This window comes from Gouania willdenowi, chromosome 11 (assembly GCF_900634775.1).
Source record: "Gouania willdenowi chromosome 11, fGouWil2.1, whole genome shotgun sequence".
Taxonomy (NCBI): Eukaryota; Metazoa; Chordata; class Actinopteri; order Blenniiformes; family Gobiesocidae; genus Gouania; species Gouania willdenowi.
Genome location: NC_041054.1, coordinates 31,753,521 through 31,775,031, shown reverse-complemented (window position 1 = coordinate 31,775,031; position 21,511 = coordinate 31,753,521). Strand labels below are relative to the sequence as shown.

Here is a 21,511-nt window from a genome sequence, read left to right as displayed (position 1 = left end):
CTAATTGACAATTTCCAGCCCAAACTCTCCACAAAACCTATTTCACCTCCTCAATGAAACACTGAGCCTCTACACACACACACACACACACACACACACACACACACACACATTGATTTGTAATGAAAAAAGGTCACAAAAATTACATAATTTTTTTTCTTCCTATTGAATGAAAAATGCGAGAATGACTTTTGAGCTTCTTAATTTAGTTTGTATTGCACGTGTTACTATGGCAACTGTTGTGATTGACAGCTCACAGTCCACAGAGGTCACGTTTTAAAGCTAAATGTCTTTCATTTATTAATACGCCGTATTCAGATGTGAACATGTTTACTTACTTACTTGATTTTTTTTCTAAAAACCCGCCAAATGTCGTTCAAAGCAAAGCAGCCCAAACATTATAAACCCGCCAAACCTTTTTTTTTTTTTCAGCCCGACATGTTCAAAATGCAGCGGAATCCCGCCCAACCTGGCAACAACCAGGGGTGGCTTGTTGACAAGCGCCACAGACGAGCCCTTGGTTACTGGGGCGGGGCCTCAGTTACCAGGCTGTGATTGGAGCACCCTCCTCTTTGAACAGCTCTGATTGGCTGTCGGCCATAATTCTCTCCCCTTTTTGCATACAAGCCACGCCCCCAAAAGAGATGAGAAAAAGGAGCCGTCGCTTGAACAACAACGGTTTCGCCCTGCGCGTTGTCTTACAGGCTGAATCCTGCTGACGTAACGGCTCTGCTCTCACTATCAACTAAAGATCTGGATCTTTTCCTCCATTAAAGCCTCCACAGTGTTTATTTCCACCCCACGGGCGGTGTGAGGGCTTCATGTTGCTTTATTGTTCTGAGAGTTGGTGAAGTGTGGAGATTAAACACCTGTCAGTCCTCACTGAGGGATCACTACCAGGTGATGCTGGCTTCAGGGACCTAAACATAGAGTCCGCATCCCTCCACGAGCATCGGTCAGAGGCGTCCATCTTCAGCCTGGTTGGATGATCTGAACCACGGTGAGTGTTGTGTCCATCCATCCATCCATCCGTCCATCCATCCGTCCATCCATCCGTTCCTTTGTCCGTCCATCCGTCTGTTGTCTGCCTCTCAGCGCCATCTACACACAGGTGCGTCCATCAGCCCATTGTGTCTGTGAACATCACATCTGTCATCAAATACAGATGTTATTATTATTGATTATTATGATGTTATAGATTTTACTATTCATTAGAATAAAACAGAGCATGGACGGTTTAACACTGGGCCTGTGTGTGTGTGTGTGTGCGTGTGTGTGTGCGTGTGTGTGTGTGTGTGTGTGCGTGTGTGTGTGTGTGTGTGTGTGTGCGTGTGTGCGTGTGCGTGTGTGTGTGTGTGTGTGTGTGTGCGTGTGTGTGTGAGAGAGTGTGTGTGTGAGAGAGTGTGTGTGTGTGTGTGTGTGTGTGTGCGTGTGTGTGTGTGTGTGTGAGAGAGAGTGGTGTGTGTGTGTCAATAAATCTGATCAGATTCAGTAAACCATATAAATATTTAGAATAATTCAAATCACTACAATTTATATCTACCTTTTAATTGTTTTTTACTCATTTTAAATTACATTTTTATTTTTGACTTACATTTTTATTTATTATGTTTTTCTTTTTTATTGCATGGTATTTATTGTGTTTCCTCACAGTACAACTTATATCTTCCTTTTAAATGTATCTTACTTTATTTTTGACCTACGTTTTTGTTTAATTATGGGTTTTTATTTATTAGTATTTTGTTTCCTCACATTGGTTAAAAACTGATATTTTCTTAAAAAAATTGATTAATATTTCTAAAAAACAGAAATTTAAAAAAATGACGTGGAAAACAGAATTTGCATAGAAAGTAAAACGCATATGCATTTTAATGTATAAAATATTTTAAAAAGTAGTAAATCGAATCAAAATCCCAATATTTGTCAGAAAAATCGCAATTAGGTTTTTGTCAAAATCGTGCGCTCACTCTCAGTCGCGCGTGCACACACACGGACACTCGGACTTATACACACACACACGGACGTTGCAAATGGAACAGTCTTCATCGGGACATTACTAACGATGTTCGAATCATTATAAAAAGTTTTTAGTGTTTTTTGTCAACCAATCCACGGACCATGTGTGTGCTGAACCATGGAGAGAGATCCGTGCGGATCACGGGTCAATGGTGATTTGTTGCACCACTACTAACGGTGCACTTGCATTAACAGTGCAGTAGCATCGCTAACGTAGGAGTAGCACAGTTAATGGTTTCAGTAGCATTGCTAAAGGTGCAGTAGCATTGCTAACATGGCAGTAGCATTGCTAATGGTGCATCACTAATGGTGTAATAGCATCGCTAATGTAGCAGTATCATTGTTAATGTAGCAGTAGCATCGCTAACATAACTGTATCATTGCTAATGTAGCAGTAGCATCGCTAACGGTGCATCACTAATGGTGCACTAGCATCGCTAACGTAGCAGTATCATTGCTAACGTAGCAGTAGCATCACTAACCCTCCATCCCTAGTTGAGGCGGTATAGTATGTTGTCAGTAGCTGCTGAATTAAACTAAAAAAGTAACTTTTTAAAACTGATAAACGTTGGTCAAAGAGACAGAAATTGTAATTTTCTACGGAATCTATGGTAATATGACATGATATGACAAACATCAGCTTCTATATAAATGGACTAAATGATAAATGGACATGATTTATATAGAGTTTTATCACCACTGAAACAGTCTCAAAGCTTTACATATCAGCTCATTCACACAATCACTCTCACATTCTCAAGGCACTAGTCGACCACTGGGAGCAACTTAGGGTTCAGTGTCTTGCCCAAGGACACTTCGACACATAGTCAGGTACTGGGATCGAACCCTCAACCTCTCGATCAGAAGACGACGCACTACCACCTGAGCCACGGTCGCCCTAAATATCTCTATGGCACGAACTATATCCTCACCCATATATTTTTGGACAATATCACACATTTACGCCATATTTTTACTGTAAAATAGGTGGGCTAATGTTAGCTTTAGCATGTGTAGCTAACGGTGGACGATAAATCGCTTTTTCTTTGCTTTCCTTTGCACTTCCTGTCGTGTTTTTGGACGTAACAGCAGCTTTGTTCTTAAATGTTATATAATAAGTCCTCATGAAGGTTTCTGGTGTTTCTTCTGCTGTGTTTAACGGTGAGTTTGTGGTTTAGCATTAGCGCTGTAAGCTAGTTTCATGTTGTGGCTGCTATCATCCCTGTCACTTATATGTACTGCTTTGATTTAGTCACATCAAAGGCACTGCTGTGTTATTGTTGTTGGGGGCGGAGCTCTGTGATTGACAGATGTCATCCAGCTTCTTCTGGCTCCACATCATCGTACAACAGCCTTTAATCCCACACAGATTAATGTGAAAGCAGCTTTATTCTGTAAATCCATGAACAACCCACAGGTTTCACTTTAGACGCTCTAGTTTTAAACATCTATGATTGTAGAGAAATCATGTGATTTTTTAAGAAGGTTTCACGTTATTTAAAGCTAATTTTAGACATTAAGAGGGAAGCAGTGATTGGCTGCTGAGCCATGGGGAGGGGCTCTGGAGCCACAGGTTGCTGACCTTTGTTCTGAGGGAAATACAATAGTTATTTTATTAGAACATGTATTACATATAGATATGTAGTAACTTTGATGTAGATGTAAAAGTCCTTCTTCATCTTCTTCTTCGTTGGTTCAGACTGTGGTCAGCTGTTTGAATGCTTGCTCTTGTACTTCCTGCTTCTCTCTGCTGTTAGCATTAGCATGGTAATCAAAATGACTGAAGGTTAGGGTCTGATAATCACAGCACATTCTGTGTTCATCGTCTGTTTGACGTCAGCTAACGTTTAAAAACAATGTCTCATCCTCTGTTAGTGAATTATCTTTTCCCGTGGTGCCACAGCTGGATGGTCACACCTTTTTCCTTTTTTTGAGTGGGGTGGGGGTAGTGCACAACATAGCCACACATGCTAATGAATAGTTGACTTAACTAACGTACTGTAGGTTTGTATGAAGATTGACAATGACTAGAGATATATTTGTTAAATATTTTCAGAATCAGAATCAACTTTATTGACCAAGAGTGTATGATCTGTGTTGGTGACCTGTGCTCTCTCATAGTGTAACATTAAATAATAACAATCAACTAGAATAAATATAAATAAATTAAAAAAAGAAGTATAAACATAAATATCAGTTTCAGTTTTTATTGTCAATATTAAGTTTTTCTGCAAGGAACCATTGAACCTCATCTCACCTGGATTAAAGTCCTCCTGGAGCCATAAAGACCTTCTCTATGAAGACAATACAGTGTATTACATTATATACAGTTAGAATTATATAGAATAATGTTTGATTTAATTTATATTGATCATGTAAATGGAAAATTATATGATAACACATGATAATGTGATCAACACATGCTAATTACTCATTTCTTGCCACACATAAAACATACATATTTAACCTGTACATTGGTGGTTAAATGAATCTGTTCCCACACAATTAAAATCTGTATTTTCTTCCAGAAATAGTGTTTTTGTTGGTTTAGTTTCTTACCAGGGATTTAAAACTTAAGGTTAGTCACAGGTGGCGGAAAGTTGATGGTCTGTAGATGTTGTAGGAATGTGCTGACTCATTGTACAACGTGATTTATTTTATGTTAATAAATTGTTATATCATGATTTTATTTGTCATTTATCATTAATAGCCTCTGTAAAAAAATAACTATTTCAGTATATATATACATATTTATTTTATTTTTTTTAAAGCTATAGGGAGCCATTGTATAAGAGTCAAAGGGCAACATTAGGCCCCAGAACCACAGGTTGCAGACCACTGCTCTGAGAGAACCACAGCTGAACATCTGTCCTGGTATCATAGTCCATCAGTTCTGGTCCTCCATGATGGTTCTGATGAGTGTGTACGCTCTATTGCTGAGCTCAGCACATTCTTCATTTTTACTGCTGCTCTCAATGTGAAGGTACACTCAGTGATCGACTCGTTATGTCTGGCTACGTTCACGGACCACGTGCGCTCCAAAAGAGCACATTGGTGTTTATACTCTGAGCATTCACCGTTGCGTTACCTGCAGCCACGTTGCGTGAGCGTGCAGCGTCATCACCTGCAGCGTGGAGCGAGAGAGAGAGAGAGAAGTGTACTCTGTGACGAGGTGTTCAGCCGCTCCGGCCGAAATAACATCACTATACACACTCGCACGGATGTGACCAGATACAATTTTCACTCGCACACACAGAAAAAACACTCGCATATGCGACCATTTTGGTCGCGGTTTCAAGCCCTGTTATGTTTAAATGATTTGTGATAGATTATTAAAAATTAGTGGTGGGACTCAATTAAAACAATTAATCTAACTAGTACAATGCCTGTCAGAAGTATGTATTCATATAGTGGGAGGAGCTTAAGTAGAGTTGTCAATTATATTCAAATGAGTATGTGTTTGAAGGTTGTATGTACATAGAGGTGTAAATACTGTACTCTGTAGTGTTATAAATAGTTTATGTGTGGGTGTAAAATAAAATAGTTTGTGTGATTTATCTGGTTTAATTCTGTGAGACATGAATATGATCAATGATAAATAATATTTGGACCAATGCTGCGGTTTTAGAATGTGATAAAAGACACAATTTTGTACAAAATATTTATTTAGCATTTAATATTCCTTAGTGCAGGTGTGTGTGTGTGTGTGTGTGTGTGTGTGTGTGTGTGTGTGTGTGTCTTTAACTGTGAATGAATGCCCTAGTCGTCGCTCCACCATGTGCGGAGTGAGAGAGTGTACGTGATTGAGCAGATGGATTATAAGCTGTATGCTGTTTTTATTACGATTGGCAAAATAAACATTATGTTCTATATTGACCGTATATTGGACAGTGGAGGTGGGCACACACACACACACACACACACACACACATACATGCATGCTTCTGTGTCCTGAAACAGACAGAAGTGTCTGCTGTGAAAGTCAAAGTAAACGGGAGTGCATTGCTCTGCTGTAGGACTCTCTTTCAACATGCTCGGGCTGAATAAACAAAACACACACACACACACACGTTCCCTGGTAATGATGTCACTGGAGCGATGAAGTGACCAAAAAAGCACCGCTATGTTCCAGCGACTCATCACGGGCGATTGAAGCGACTGCAGTCGCTACAGCTGTGTCCAGTGTGAACGCAGCGTTAGTGTGTGTCTCATGGTGTTAGTGATCACTGGGTTGGAGGTGAAGTCTGAAGCAGGTAAAGGGAGTTCAGGACAAACCAAAGAGCGAAGCGACATTTTTGAATAAGTTAATTCCATATTAACCCAAATAGAGCCGCTCTCATCAGGGATATCATTAATCCAGTATAACACTTTATGAATATTACAATATTACAGGAATAATGCAAGAAATTGGGCAGAGCCAGGCCGCCAAGCGTTTTGGGAGCTGTATTACTGATCTCCTGAGTTTTATTGCTTCATAGAAAAGAACTTATTCATTGATCAAGTGATCTAAAAAATACTTTTTAATAAAAACGGGGGTGAAAAAATAGATATAACGACCATTTTAACCAAATGAGGATAATGGAAGGTTGGCCCATCTATCAAAATCAATTTTGCATCTTTCAAGGAGATAATTTTTTTTAGAATAGTAGATCAGTTGAATTAGTAATGAAACCCCCACATTTCTAAATCCAGTCCGTGCATAATTGAAAGGAAAAAAGGTGTGGGGTGTATTTTTCACTACAGTATTGATGGGAATAATTTCACTTTTGTTAAGAGTCAGTTTATAGCCAGAATAGGACCCACATTTGTCAAAGATATTGAGAACCACAGGGAGGGAAGTGGCTGGATTGGATCAGTATAAGAGGAGGTCATCTGCATATAAGGACAGTTTGTGGACTTTTCCCTCTCAAGTAATGCCCTCAAACCCTGATGTAGCAGGTAGCTGGAGGTTCAATGGCTGAGGCAAACAAGAGGGGGGGGCCTAGTTCCTCTGTAAAGTGGTTGACTGGAGTCCATTTGTACTGTATGCACTGAGGCAACTGGGCTAGCATAAAGCTATTTAATCCAAGATATAAACTCTAAACTAAAACCACATTTCTGCAAGATAAAGTAAAGATATCTCCATTCCACCCTGTCAAAGGCCTTTTCTGTGTCTAGTGAAATAATAACTTCCGGGAAACTTGAACTTGAAGAGTTAATGATGTTTAAGAGCCCCCCCCCCGTAATGGAATCATTTCCTTTACTTACTATGTCATGAGCACCACAGCAGACTGCAGCACTGTCTATATGCATTGATGAGAACAATGACTGTACTAAGAATAATTTGATCCATTTGGGCTTTAATAACAGTGAGCGCAGGTCGGCTTCTCCTCTCTACGTCATTCATGCCATTTCAACGCATTTTCAGGACATCGCACACAAAACTAATAAACAATAAATGATTATCAGACATAGAGCTAAGCTACAATGGCCTCATTTAAAGGATTTTCAATATTCACGGGTGGTAAAATAACCCAAAGTTTGGGTTAAAAAACAACAAGAAGTCATAAATAAAAATAGTTTATTATCCCAATAAAGAGTAACATTTATACTATAAATTAAAACAGATCAGATTTTTTCTTACATTCCCACATACAGTTATGGACCAATGAAAATAGTAAATAAAGTTAATATTTCTAGAGCGTGTGAGCCTAGAACCAATGTATATCTGTGACTAATCATTAGTGATGTGAACAGTCTATGTTCATAGCTCTAAGCTGATCACATTACAGGGAGCTGAGACATATGCTAAGTAGTTTACTGAAGACCCAAACATGTTCCAGACCCAAACACACACTGACTATTTAGAGGAGCTGACATGTCCACCAGATAGGATGTATAGCAGATCTATTTCTGTAGGTGGGGCTTATTACTATAACATATTTACCTTTATATGTGATGGAGTTACAGACATATTGGAAGATGAACATGGAAGATAAATATGGACACCCCCCCTCACTACATTATCCATATCTATAAAGTATTGATCAGATCAGGATGGATTTCATATTCACCATGATGACCAATAACAATAAAGGACAGTAGGACATTTATAGATTCATGTTAATGTACTTTTACTCCCACAGCTGTCGCCATGACAACAGATGAAGCAGAAAGTCATCACAAGCCCAAAAAGCAGGAGGAGAACGTCCAGGAGGTGCGTCCCAACTCCCCCCAGGAGGAGCAACTACGGCCCCGCAACCGCAACTCAGCCGGCAACGGCCTCTCCAGACTCTTCTCCTCCTTCCTGAAGAGACGCTCCCATTGTGAGAGCGATGGAGGAGAGAGGGCGGAGAAGGAAGAGAAGGAGGAGAAGGAGGAGGCCAAGGCTCCCATTGCAGACCCTGAGCCTGAGCTGAAAGTGGAGGGAGATGCAGCCATGGAGCAGTGCTCAGTGAGTAGTGACATCACAGGAAACAGTTTTAATCATGTTTTTAAGAATAACACCAGGTTTGAATTCTAAAGATATATATTCTACTCTCTCTATGAATCAAACTTCTGTTGAACTGTTGAACATTGGTTCCCCATTATCTAAATTATGGGTTCTCAACCTTGGGGTCAGGACCCCAACATAAAAAATTCACATACATTTTTTCAACATTTGTTGCTAAATGTTGCAAACAGTTGTTTATTTTAGCATGAGCAACTTTATAATCTGCACTTATAGATTCAATGCTCGTTCACGTTTAGAGAAGATATAATAAATAAAATATCCTCATTTGCACAAACATCTTCTCATATAAATATGTATCCACATGGAGAATGAATAAATAATCATTTGCTGTTATGAGTTGGGGGACAGATATGTTTCCTTTTGAGAAGAATGCTATGCTTGGCAAGCAGGGTGGTAAACGCCATGACACGCTGTGTAGTATTGGGCAGATTATTAGTCGGGGGGGTTAAAAAGGGCAGTCAGGGAGTTTGGTTCTAAACTCGTGTTGAGAGCCTGTTTGAGGGTTTGGAATATATCGCCCCAAAAGTTGGTCAGCTTTGGGCACGTCCAGAACATGTGTGCATGGTCGTCTGGGGACTGTTGCCAACGGTTACAGGCATCACTGTGACTGGAATTTATCTCTGCCACTTTAGTGATAGTGATCAATGTGATCGATGAAGCACCTTCCACTGCAACAGAACCTGCCTAACACATGTAGACGTCCTCGGACCTGGGATATGTCTACCCCCAAATCTTTTTCCCACGCATTTTTAGGTGATACAGAGGAGGATGGATTCAGAAGTGTAATCTTATTGTAAATGACAGATATCAGTCGTTTGTGTTGCAAATTGAGAGACAGGAACTGGTGCATTTCAGCTTCGGGGGCCTTTGGGAAATGTGGGAACTGCTTTTGCATAAAGTGTCTCATTTGAAGGTAATAGTGGCTGTTGGTTTGTATTTCTCTGATAAATGCAAAGGACATGAAAACCCCTCCCGTAGGCCCACCACCCGCAGGAGGGATCATATGGGGCCGGTGCAGTGTGGATCGGGCAGTCGTCCAGGGCGGGGGCCTTGGCGATCTGATCCCCGGCTACAGAAGCTAGCGTTACGGACGTGGAATGTCACCTCTCTGGCGGGGAAGGAGCCTGAGCTTGTGTGCGAGGTGGAGAAGTTCGGACTAGATATAGTCGGTCTCACCTCGACACATAACAAGGGCTCTGGAACCAGCCTTCTCGACAGGGGTTGGACTCTCTTCTACTCTGGAGTCGCCAATGGTGAGAGGCGCCGGGCCGGGGTGGCTATACTTCTTGCCTCCCAACTTAGTGCCTGTACGTTGGAGTTTACCCCGGTAGACGAGAGGGTAGCCTCCCTCCGCCTTCGGGTGGGGGGACGGATCATGACTGTTGTTTGTGCCTATGGGCCAAACAGCAGCTCGGAGTATCCACCCTTCTTGGATTCCTTAGAGGGAGTACTGGAGAGTGCTCCTTCTGGGGATTCCCTCGTTCTGCTGGGGGACTTCAACGCTCACGTTGGCAGCGACAGTGAGACCTGGAGGTGATTGGGAGGAACGGCCCCCCTGATCGGAACCCGAGCGGTGTTTTGTTGTTGGACTTCTGTGCTCGCCACAGATTGTCCATAACAAACACCATGTTCAAGCATAAGGGTGTCCATATGTGCACTTGGCACCAGGACACCCTAGGCCGCAGTTCGATGATCGACTTCGTAGTCGTGTCATCGGACTTGCGGCCGCATGTCTTGGACACTCGGGTAAAGAGAGGGGCGGAGCTGTCAACTGAGCACCACCTGGTGGTGAGTTGGCTCCGATTGCGGGGGAGGATGCCGGTTAGACCTGGCAGACCCAAACGTATAGTGAGGGTCTGCTGGGAACGCCTGGCAGAGTCTCCCGTCAGAAGGAGCTTCAACTCCCACCTCCGGGAAAACTTCAACCATGTCTCGGAGGAGGCGGGGGACATTGAGTCCGAGTGGGCCATGTTCCGTGCCTCTGTTGCTGAGGCGGCTGATCGGTGCTGTGGCCGCAAGGTAGTCGGTGCCTGTCGTGGTGGCAATACCCGAACCCGTTGGTGGACACCGGGGGTGAGGGATGCCATCAAGCTGAAGAAGGAGTCCTACCGGGCCTTTTTGGCCTGTGGGACTCCGGAGGCAGCAGACAGGTAACGACGGGCCAAGCGGAGTGCAGCCACGGCGGTCGCCAAGGCAAAAGCACGGACATGGGAGGAGTTTGGTGAGGCCATGGAGAACGACTTCCGGACGGCTTCGAAGAGATTCTGGACCACTATCTGGCGGCTCAGGAGGGGGAAGCAGTGCACCGTCAACACTATGTATGGTGCGGATGGTGCGCTGCTGACCTCGACTCGAGACGTTGTGGATTGGTGGGGGGAATACTTCGAAGACCTCCTCAATCCCACCGACACGCCTTCCAATCAGGAAGCAGGGCCCAGGGACCCGAGAGTGGGCTCTCCTATCTCTGGGGCTGAGGTTGCCGAGGTGGTTAAAAAGCTCCTCGGTGGCAGGGCTCCGGGGGTGGATGAGATCCGCCCGGAGTTCCTCAAGGCCCTGGATGTTGTGGGGCTGTCATGGCTGACACGACTCTGCAACATCGCGTGGACATCGGGGGCAGTGCCTCTGGATTGGCAGACCGGGGTGGTGGTCCCCCTTTTTAAGAAGGGGGACCGGAGGGTGTGTTCCAATTATAGAGGGATCACACTCCTCAGCCTCCCCGGTAAGGTCTATTCAGGGGTACTGGAGAGGAGGGTCCGCCGGATAGTTGAACCTCGGATTCAGGAGGAGCAATGTGGTTTTCGTCCTGGCCGTGGAACTGTGAACCAGCTCTACACCCTCAGCAGGGTCCTTGAGGGGTCATGGGAATTTGCCCAACCAGTCCACATGTGTTTTGTGGACCTGGAAAAGGCATTTGACTGTGTCCCTCGGGGATTCCTGTGGGGGGTCCTCCGGGAGTATGGGGTATCGAACCTCCTGATAGGAGCTGTTCGTTCCCTGTATGACCGGAGTCAGAGTCTGGTCCGCATTGCCGGCAGTAAGTCGAAATCGTTTCCGGTGAGGGTTGGACTCCGCCAGGGCTGCCCTTTGTCACCGATTCTGTTCATAACTTTTATGGACAGAATTTCTAGGCGCAGTCAGGGCGTTGAGGGGGTCCGGTTTGGGGGCCTCAGTATTGCATCACTGCTTTTTGCAGATGATGTGGTCCTGTTGGCTCCAACATACCGTGACCTTCAACTCTCACTGGATCGATTCGCAGCCGAGTGTGAAGCGGCCGGAATGAGAATCAGCACCTCCAAATCCGAGTCCATGGTTCTCGACCGGAAAAAGGTGGAGTGCCTTCTCCAGGTTGGAGATGAGGTTCTGCCCCAGGTGGAGGAGTTCAAGTACCTCGGGGTTTTGTTCACGAGTGAGGGAAGGATGGAGCGAGAGATCGACAGGCGGATTGGTGCGGCGTCTGCAGTGATGCAGAGTCTGCACCAGTCCGTCATTGTGAAAAGGGAGCTGAGCCAAAAAGCAAAGCTCTCGATTTACAGGTCGGTCTACGTTCCAACCCTCACCTATGGTCATGAACTTTGGGTCATGACCGAAAGAACAAGATCACGGGTACAAGCGGCCGAAATGAGTTTCCTCCGTAGGGTGGCTGGGCTCTCCCTTAGAGATAGGGTGAGAAGCTCAGTCATTCGGGAGGGGCTCAAAGTAGAGTCGCTGCTCCTCCGCATCGAGATGAGCCAGATGAGGTGGCTCGGGCACCTAATTAGGATGCCCCCTGAACGCCTCCCTAGTGAGGCGTTCAGGGCACGTCCCTCCGGAAGGAGGCCCCGGGGAAGACCCAAAGACCGAAAGACCCAAAGACCGAAAGAACAAGATCACGGGTACAAGCGGCCGAAATGAGTTTCCTCCGTAGGGTGGCTGGGCTCTCCCTTAGAGATAGGGTGAGAAGCTCAGTCATTCGGGAGGGGCTCAAAGTAGAGTCGCTGCTCCTCCGCATCGAGATGAGCCAGATGAGGTGGCTCGGGCACCTAATTAGGATGCCCCCTGAACGCCTCCCTAGTGAGGCGTTCAGGGCACGTCCCTCCGGAAGGAGGCCCCGGGGAAGACCCAGGACACGCTGGAGAGACTATGTCTCTCGGCTGGCCTGGGAACGTCTCGGGGTCCCCCCGGAAGAGCTGGAGGAAGTGGCCGGGGAGAGGGAAGTCTGGGCCTCCCTACTGAGGATGCTGCCCCCGCGACCCGGAAACGGCTAAGCGGGAGAAGATGGATGGATGGACATGAAAACACCTTCATTATATTGGTCATGAAGTGTTCTGAGAACCTTGTCTGACCACACGTGAAAAGTAGGGTCAGAGCGTTAAGGAAGAAGCTAAACTGAAGCTCTATGTAAACCATGCTGCTTCCTGAACTGGGTCCACATTTGAAGAGTATTGGTGACCAGATTAGGTGAGACCCTACGGACACTTCATAGAATGCAAAGAACAGGAAGCAGATGATGTTTTAGTGTGAGCTGAGGGAGGACAGACATCTGCACCTGTCATGGAGCCAATATAGAAGTTTATTAATGTTGCTTTGCTTTGGCAGGGCTTGTCCTCCTTCAGGCTTAAAAAGTTGAAGAATATGTTTCTTAATGGTTTATTAAGCCAAATGAAAGCATTACATTGTTTGTCGAGATTAGCAAAAAATGATTTATTAAGACAAATTGAGATGTGTGAAAATGATACAGAAATTTCAGAAGAATAACCTTGTTGTTAAGATTAACTCGGCCTGTACGTGCCTGGGAGAGGAAAGACCTTCTGGACAAGTCTGACTTGCACTTATCTAAGAACGGTTGAAAGTTCTTTAGGAAAAGGTGATAAACACCTTCAGGTTCCTGAATCCCTTTTCAGCTTTTTTGAAGGGAAATATGGATTGTGGAAGTGACCTCGCCAAAAAATAGCTCCCTTTCCTGTATGTTTAGTTTATACCCTGATTGGTGCCCAAACTGATCCTGAATTGACAGAACTGAGGGGAGGGAGGATGTGGGGTTTGAAATAAATAAAAGGTCATCTCCATCAGGAGAGTTTGTGGACTAGCCCAAAACGGGTAAAACTCCATATTTTGATAAATCCAAATCGTGCCGTCAGATAAACATCACCATTACACACATCTGAGCATTTCTCAGCCGAGAAATCTGTCAAATTAATGCATAGCACTCATACGTAATATGGCAGGTCCCTCCTTTAGCCAGCTCTGATTGGCCAGGGCTAAAGCCCACCGACATATTGTTTGATATCAACAATTTCTACCAGCTGTGAGCTTTACAACGCTGTGTCAAGCATTCTGATTGGTCAAAGCATTGCTGAACTAGACACATGCGTAATGGCATCAAAGAGTGGAACCAAAAATAACATTACACATGGCACAGCAGAGACCTGCATGAAATTAGATAATGTGTGTTTATTTCAAGCCAAAATGTAACATCTAGTGGTCAAACAAAAGACTAACAATGATTGGAATCAATTTGACTGACATATTACAGTTACACACTTGTTTCCAAACTTTTGGAAAACTTTGGCACAGTTGTGGCAAAGTGGGTTTGAGCCTGAACTTTTTTGTACAAAAACATGTTTATCTTTGACCTAATGTTTATTATTATCACCAAACATGCTGCAGTTGGTGTCCATACATTAGTTAATTATTTCTGCTTTTATAGCCTTTGATAATGAGAATTGGCTTCATAATATTTGGTGTGTGTGTGTGTGTGTGTGTGTGTGTGTGTGTGTGTGTGTGTGTGTGTGTGTGTGTGTGTGTGTGTGTGTGTGTGTGTGTGTGCGTGTGTGTGTGTGTGTGTGTGTGTGTGTGTCTGTGTGTGTGTCAGGCTGTGCAGGAGGAAAAGAAAGTGGATGAGGAGGAGAAAGACAGAGATGAGAAAGAGAAGGACGAGGACAAGGAGGATGAAGAAGTTCACCTGGAGAAGGAGGACAACAACAAGGAGGAGAAGGAGAAGGAGAAGGAGAAGGTGGAGGTGGAGGTGGAGGTGGAGGTGGAGGTGGAGGTGGAGGCCAGTCCTGAAGACGGTGAGAAGGTGAAGACACCAGAGGAGGCAAAAGTCCCTCGAGCAGCTCGTAGACCCAGAACCATCCAGATCCACGTCACTCTGCTGGATGACACTCACTATGAGTGTGAGCTGGATGTAAGACGACCCTCCTCTCTCTGTGTGTGTGTAGTAGTGTGTCACAAACACTTCTGTCTGTGTGTGTGTGTGTGTGTGTGTGTGTTAGAAACTGGCTAAAGGTCAGGAGCTGTTCATGAAGGTGTGTGACCACCTCAACCTGCTGGAGAAGGACTATTATGGTCTGACCATCTGGGACAGCCCCACAATGAAGGTGAGCATGATTATGTATTGATGTGTGTGTGTGTGTGTGCGTCACCATGACATGGCCCCGCCCACTTCATTTCTACATTCACATTTAAAGGATCCTCCACTGGGTCCTAAAATCATCTACATGTCCTTATTAAGAGATCTATGTCTAATAAACACATTATTATGAACCATATTCATTTAATTAACTTTTATAATGGGGACTACTTTACTTACTTTATTCAAATTAAGGCATAAAGAGCCAGTTTTATCATGGTGTGTGTGTGTGTGTGTGTGTGTGTGTGTGTGTGTGTGTCAGACCTGGATGGACCTTACTAAGGAGATCCGCAGACAGGTCCATGGAGGAAACTACAACTTCACTTTTAATGTGAAGTTCTACCCTCCTGACCCAGCCCAGCTGTCAGAGGACATCACCAGGTACAGCGCTACGTTAGCATGTTAGCATGTTAGCACTGCTGTATGACTCCAGCTGAGCTTTTCTCCTCCTCCACCTGCAGGTATTACCTTTGTCTCCAGCTGAGGAAGGACATCTTCCAGGGCCGCCTCCCCTGCTCCTTCGTGACCCTGGCCCTGCTGGGGTCCTACGCCCTGCAGTCAGAGCTGGGCGAGTACGACCCAGAGGTCCACGGCATCGAGTACACCAAGGAAATGAAGATGGTCCAGGGCCAGACCAAAGAGCTGGAGGAGAAGATGATGGAGCTGCACTGTACCTACAGGTCAGAGGGGGAGGAGTCTGTTACTGTACCTACAGGTCAGAGTGGGAGGAGTCTGTTACTGTCCCTACAGGTCAGAGTGGGAGGAGTCTGTTACTGTCCCTACAGGTCAGAGGGGGAGGAGTCTGTTACTGTACCTACAGGTCAGAGGGGGAGGAGTCTGTTACTGTCCCTACAGGTCAGAGGGGGAGGAGTCTGTTACTGTCCCTACAGGTCAGAGTGGGAGGAGTCTGTTACTGTACCTACAGGTCAGAGTGGGAGGAGTCTGTTACTGTACCTACAGGTCAGAGTGGGAGGAGTCTGTTACTGTCCCTACAGGTCAGAGTGGGAGGAGTCTGTTACTGTCCCTACAGGTCAGAGTGGGAGGAGTCTGTTATTGCACCTACAGGTCAGAGGGGGAGGAGTCCATTACTGCACAGCAGGCTCCTCCCACTTTAAGACTTTCTAAAATCACTGCTTTTCTGATAAATCTATTTGAGCTGTATGTTCACAACATTTGGTCTCAGCTTTTATCACAGTGGGCGGGGCCACAAACATGTAACTGTATCTGATCTGAGGGTCACATGATCAACATTCATGTCAGCATTAGAATAATGACCAAACACAGGAAACTACAAAGAGTTTGTGTTTTTGTTGTTTTGTGTATTTTTCATCATATAAGTAATATTTGTTGTGTTGTTTTTTTTCCTGTTTTCTGGTTGTTTCAAGTGTTTTTAGAATCATTTTTGTGTTTTCTTACTGTTTTGTGTGTTTTTTAGTCATTTTGTGCATTTTCATTTCCAGCCGTACAAAATTAGACCAGGGGCCACATTTGGCCCTGATCAGTAACAGTAAATAAGCAAATGAAGTGATTGATTGATTGATCAATCAATTGATCAACGCTTTGGGGATCAAACACTATGAATTATGTGATCTTCATGGTTTCTTCCTGTGGTTCTCCTCCTGGTTCAGGTCCATGAGTCCAGCCCAGGCTGACATGATGTTCCTCGAGAACGCCAAGAAGCTTTCCATGTATGGAGTGGATCTCCACCAGGCCAAGGTCTGATCTACATTTATTTATACTTCTCAGTTCTATCCTTACTGAAGGACTCCTCCCTTTTATTCTATACCTTTCCAACAACTTCCACAGACCAGACTTACTCACTTTTCTCAAATCTAACAACCTAACAACTGGTCATTCATCATCATTCATCTCTACATTTTCTCGTCCTTCCATCCATTTCTTGTGATCCTCGTACATTCTCCTCTTCCATCAGTTCTCTCGTTCTCTGCTCATCTTCCTCTTTCTTCTCCTGCTCTTTCAACATCTCCATCTGATCTCTGGTACTCTCCATCTCCTCTCATTCACCCTCACAGTCATCACTTTCCGTTTGTGGTCCAACAACATCTACTCTTCATCCGTTCTCATATTTCACACCATCCAGTGTCATAATAAAAGCATCAACTCATACCACCTTCATACATCACATTGAACCACGTCCCTCTCCTCTAACGCCTCATGTAACTCTTCATATTCACTAAGTCTATCAAATCTCTTCATTTCTTCTACCTATCCCATACCTCCCATTCACTCCTTCTCTCTCGTACCTTCTTCTAACATTTACATTAAAATCACCTCCAATTATAGCTTTTCATTTCCACCAATCACAACCTGACTCTCCATTGTCCTTCTGTACCTCTCTATACTATCCACATCTATACCCCACACAGGCTGATCTACCACAACCACAGTCACCCTCTCCTCAACCATCTCTGTTGTCCATCACTCACCCACAACTCCATCACCTCTCCACACAATACCACCACTGACTTCTTCTAGAACAACTACCACTCTCTCCTCATCCTCTCACAACCACAGCACACCTTCATCATCTGCACTTATCTCACTCAGCAACACAATCTCCAACCGTTTCATCACAACCTTCTCCATCACCCTCCTCAACCTTCTCCTGATCTGCTCCCTCAGAGACAAACGCTGCACATGTTACAATCTCTCTGACCACCCTCTCACCCCTCCTCTCACTCCTCCTCTCATGTCTTCTCTCCCTCCTCTTTCTCCACCTTTCCTCTCCAACACCTCTCCTACCTCCTTGTCGCACCAAAGCTGTATGCTGCCCAGGCGAGTCCCCCTTGTGCTTGCTTGGAGGCTTCCCTCCAAGCAAGCATTGCTTTCAGAAATCATCATCATCATCATCAATGTTTCACTTGTTATTTACTCTGTAGTGGATCAAACTGTCTTTACGTTGTACAAAGTGTTAAAATAGTTTAATCAGAGTTTCATTTACTGAGCTGCAGCACGCACACACAGCTGATCAGCTGCATGCTGCTCTCATTGCCTTCCATGACAAGGAGTGGACGACACGGGTGAAATATCATGAAATGTAACACATTTTGTTCCGTCTAGAACTGGTAAATGTGAACATATTGGTAATGCTGATGGTCCTGTAGTGTGCTGGTCTGAATGGGAAAATAGAGCCATCTGTTGGGATCCTCAACTCTGCACTGCCTCCTTCTGGCTAATGTGGAGAATACATGTGTTTCAAAGACTGGTGAAAAAATTTAAAAACAAAGTTTAAATTGTAACATTCTTTAAATCTGATAAAAACAACAACTAATGATAACTAATAATTTTAGAACAGTAATGAAGCTTTTTTATTAATAAAGTGCAAAGAAAAGAAACCTCTCAGCACCCCCCCCCCATATTATATTATATTATATTATATTATATTATATTATATTATATTATATTATATTATATTATATTATATTATATTATATTATATTATATTATATTATATTATATGTTCCTCTCTCCTGATTAAGGACCTGGATGGAGTGGACATCATGCTGGGGGTGTGCTCTGGGGGGCTCATGGTCTATAAAGAAAAGCTGAGGATCAACCGTTTCCCGTGGCCTAAAGTTCTAAAGGTTTCCTACAAACGCAGCAGTTTCTTCATCAAGATCAGACCTTCAGAGGTAGAACCTAGAACCTGTTCACTGGACTCCTAGCATGTGTCCACGTCTACACAGTGTGTGTGTGTGTGTGTGTGTGTCTGTGTGTGTGTGTCCAGGTGGAGCAGTATGAGAGCGCCATTGGATTCAAACTACCAAATTATAAAGCAGCAAAGAAGCTCTGGAAGGTTTGTGTGGAACATCACACGTTCTTTAGGTGAGTCCTTATACACACTTTTCACTCACACACACTTTACACTTTACACACGTTTACACGCTTTTCACTTTTGTACTTGACACATTTTACACTATTACACATTTAGACATTTACACTTTAAATGTTATACTTTTGCACACTTTACATTTTTGCAAATTTGACACTATTAAACACTTTACACTTTTTTATATATACTGTAATATTACACATTTTAGTATTTTACACAGTCAGCACTATTAAACAATTTGCATTTTGCCAAATTTTAAAGTTGTACACATTATGTAAATTTTACACTTTTCTACTTTACATACTTTACAATTTTCTCCATTTTTAAAATGTATGCACTACACATTTACACACGTGTCACATACTTTTTACACACTTCACATAGTTTATACTTTTTAATACATGTTACATGTTTCTGAAGTTAATTTTACTCGCTTTATATTTTTCACACATTTTAAACTTTTTACACAGTAAAATTTTTACACAGAATTTTTAATGTATTTTTACATAATTTGCACGTTTTACACACTTTACACATTCACAAATTTTACACACTTTGCGCTTTAAAAAAAACATTTTTATAAACTTTTATACACTGTTACATGCTTTACAAAAATGTTCAAATCCTTCACATTTTACTTTACACTAGAGCTTCACACAAACAACAGTTAGACATAATAGAGCTGTGTGTGTGTGTGTGTGTGTGTGTGTGTGTGTGTGTGTGTGTGTGTGTGTGTGTGTGTGTGTGTGTGTGTGTGCGTGTGTGTGCGTGCGTGTGTGTGTGTGTGCGTGTGTGTGCGTGCGTGTGTGTGTGTGTGTGTGTGTGTGTGTGTGTGCGTGTGTGTGCGTGTGTGTGTGCGTGTGTGTGTGTGTGTCTGTGTGCGTGTGTGTGCGTGCGTGTGTGTGCGTGTGTGTCGGTGTGTGCGTGTGTGTGCGTGTGTGTGCGCGTGTGTGTGTGTGCGTGTGTGCGCGCGTGTGTGTGCGTGTGTGCGCATGTGTGTCTGTGTGCGTGTGCATGCGTGTGCGTGTGTGCGCGTGTGTGTGCGTGTGCGCATGCGTGTGCGTGTGTGTGTGTGTGTGTGTGTGTGTGTGTGTGTGTGTGTGTGTGCAGGCTGACCTCCACTGAAATGGCCACCACCCCTAGGAAGTTCTTGGCGCTGGGTTCTAAGTTCAGATACAGTGGTCGGACTCAGGCTCAGACGAGACAAGCCAGCTCTCTGATCGACCGTCCGGCGCCGCTGTTCCACCGCTCGTCAAGCAAACGGAACTCACGCAGTCTGGACGGAGGTGCGTCTCTCAGGCAGAGACTATAGATATATACACCATGCCAAAAGCAAAATTAAATTGTAATATTCTTGTTTTCAACCCAGAGATGCAGGGTTGGGCTCACTTATAATTGTAATCACATAATTGATAAATAATTACAGTTATTTACATTAATTGTAAATGGAAAAAATCTGTTTTGTTGTAATCGTAGTAGAATTGAAATTGTGTTCAGATAATTGACTTTGTAATTGTCATGGAAATTCTACAAAAAATGTTTACAATTTGATAAAAGGTAAACCTGGTGAACCATGTTACAGTTCTATGTCTGACACATACTGTACGTAGTTAATAATTATTAGAATATGTTTCAGATCAACTTTTCCCACTACCTGTCACTTCTCTACAGGATCATTTTACCTTTAAAAATATATAAAACTATGTTTATAGTGACAGAAAAAAGGCTCAGACGCCCACACCATAAATATCAATATATTCATTGATTAGGAAACCTAACAAGGTAATCAATAGATGAGAAACTAATTAGATGATAGATAATATTTATTAGTGTATTTTACAGATGATTTAAAACATGGGTCAAACTGACCCGTTAGCATTAGAGATGCTAACAAGAAAGCTAACACAAGAGGAAGGTTTCGTTTAATAAGGATTATTTATTAAAGGTAATTGTGTATAATTGTAACAGTAATTGTGATTAATTGTAATTGAATTTTAGTAATTATTGTTATCCATGCACTTTATTGGGGTTAGGGTTAGCCCGACTCATGGAAGCCAGTCTCTCTGACATTTTACGACAAAGTACAACAAATTAAAAAACTGAACTGTTGAGAGTTGGACCAGGATCAATAAACAGCACTACTTCATACTGATTCTCAACCTCTGGTCCCCTGCAGCGATGGCCTCCACTCCAGACAACAAGTCGTCCCGCCCAGTCAGCGCCCCTGTCATGTCACCCGTGTCTCCGGGCGAGGCCGCCCCCTCCCCTCTGTTACCCGGCCTGCTGCGCTCCGACAACCAACATAGCTCCACCCACCAACATAGCTCCACCCCTAAAGGCCAGCGCTACTCAGACAGGAAGTCTGACTTTAAGTCTGAGTGTCGCTCGGTTCAGCATGGGCGGAGCCACCACAGCCCCACCCTGGACCTGACCCCAGACCTGAAGGTATCACTGATGACATCATTGGTTAACTCTAACCTGAGTTAACAAACACTGTAGGATGAGATGATCTCAGCTCTATTTAGTCTTTGTAAACTTCAGTTTTGTGATATAAAGATGAATGTTTTACTCACCAAGTTTAGTTCTTTTCTAAATGTGTCTCTGCTACAAAAAGTTCTTCAGTCAAATGTTACATCAGTGGTTTCCAAACCCCATCAGGGCCCGCCCCCATCAGGGTCCGCCCCCATCAGGGCCCGCCCCCATCGCAACATTAAAATGTATCTTCTTCAAATCTCATGAAAATAAAATAAAACTTGTA

At 43.7% G+C, this 21,511-nt stretch overlaps 1 protein-coding gene across 2 annotated transcripts in view; it reads left to right on the top strand.

The window, feature by feature from the left end:
* Positions 1–723: 723 nt before the first annotated feature.
* Positions 724–21,511, top strand: part of epb41a (erythrocyte membrane protein band 4.1a) — a 61,777-nt gene continuing 40,989 nt past the window's right edge. For both annotated transcript variants that reach the window (XM_028460628.1, XM_028460627.1), the window contains exons 1-11: positions 724–1,000; positions 8,142–8,449; positions 14,361–14,675; positions 14,764–14,868; positions 15,163–15,281; positions 15,362–15,580; positions 16,529–16,616; positions 18,401–18,553; positions 18,649–18,746; positions 19,864–20,039; positions 20,930–21,198. In XM_028460628.1, coding sequence (XP_028316429.1) covers positions 8,150–8,449; positions 14,361–14,675; positions 14,764–14,868; positions 15,163–15,281; positions 15,362–15,580; positions 16,529–16,616; positions 18,401–18,553; positions 18,649–18,746; positions 19,864–20,039; positions 20,930–21,198 — 1,842 coding nt within the window. In that variant the 5' untranslated portion in view covers positions 724–1,000; positions 8,142–8,149. The remainder of the gene's footprint in view (positions 1,001–8,141; positions 8,450–14,360; positions 14,676–14,763; positions 14,869–15,162; positions 15,282–15,361; positions 15,581–16,528; positions 16,617–18,400; positions 18,554–18,648; positions 18,747–19,863; positions 20,040–20,929; positions 21,199–21,511) is intronic.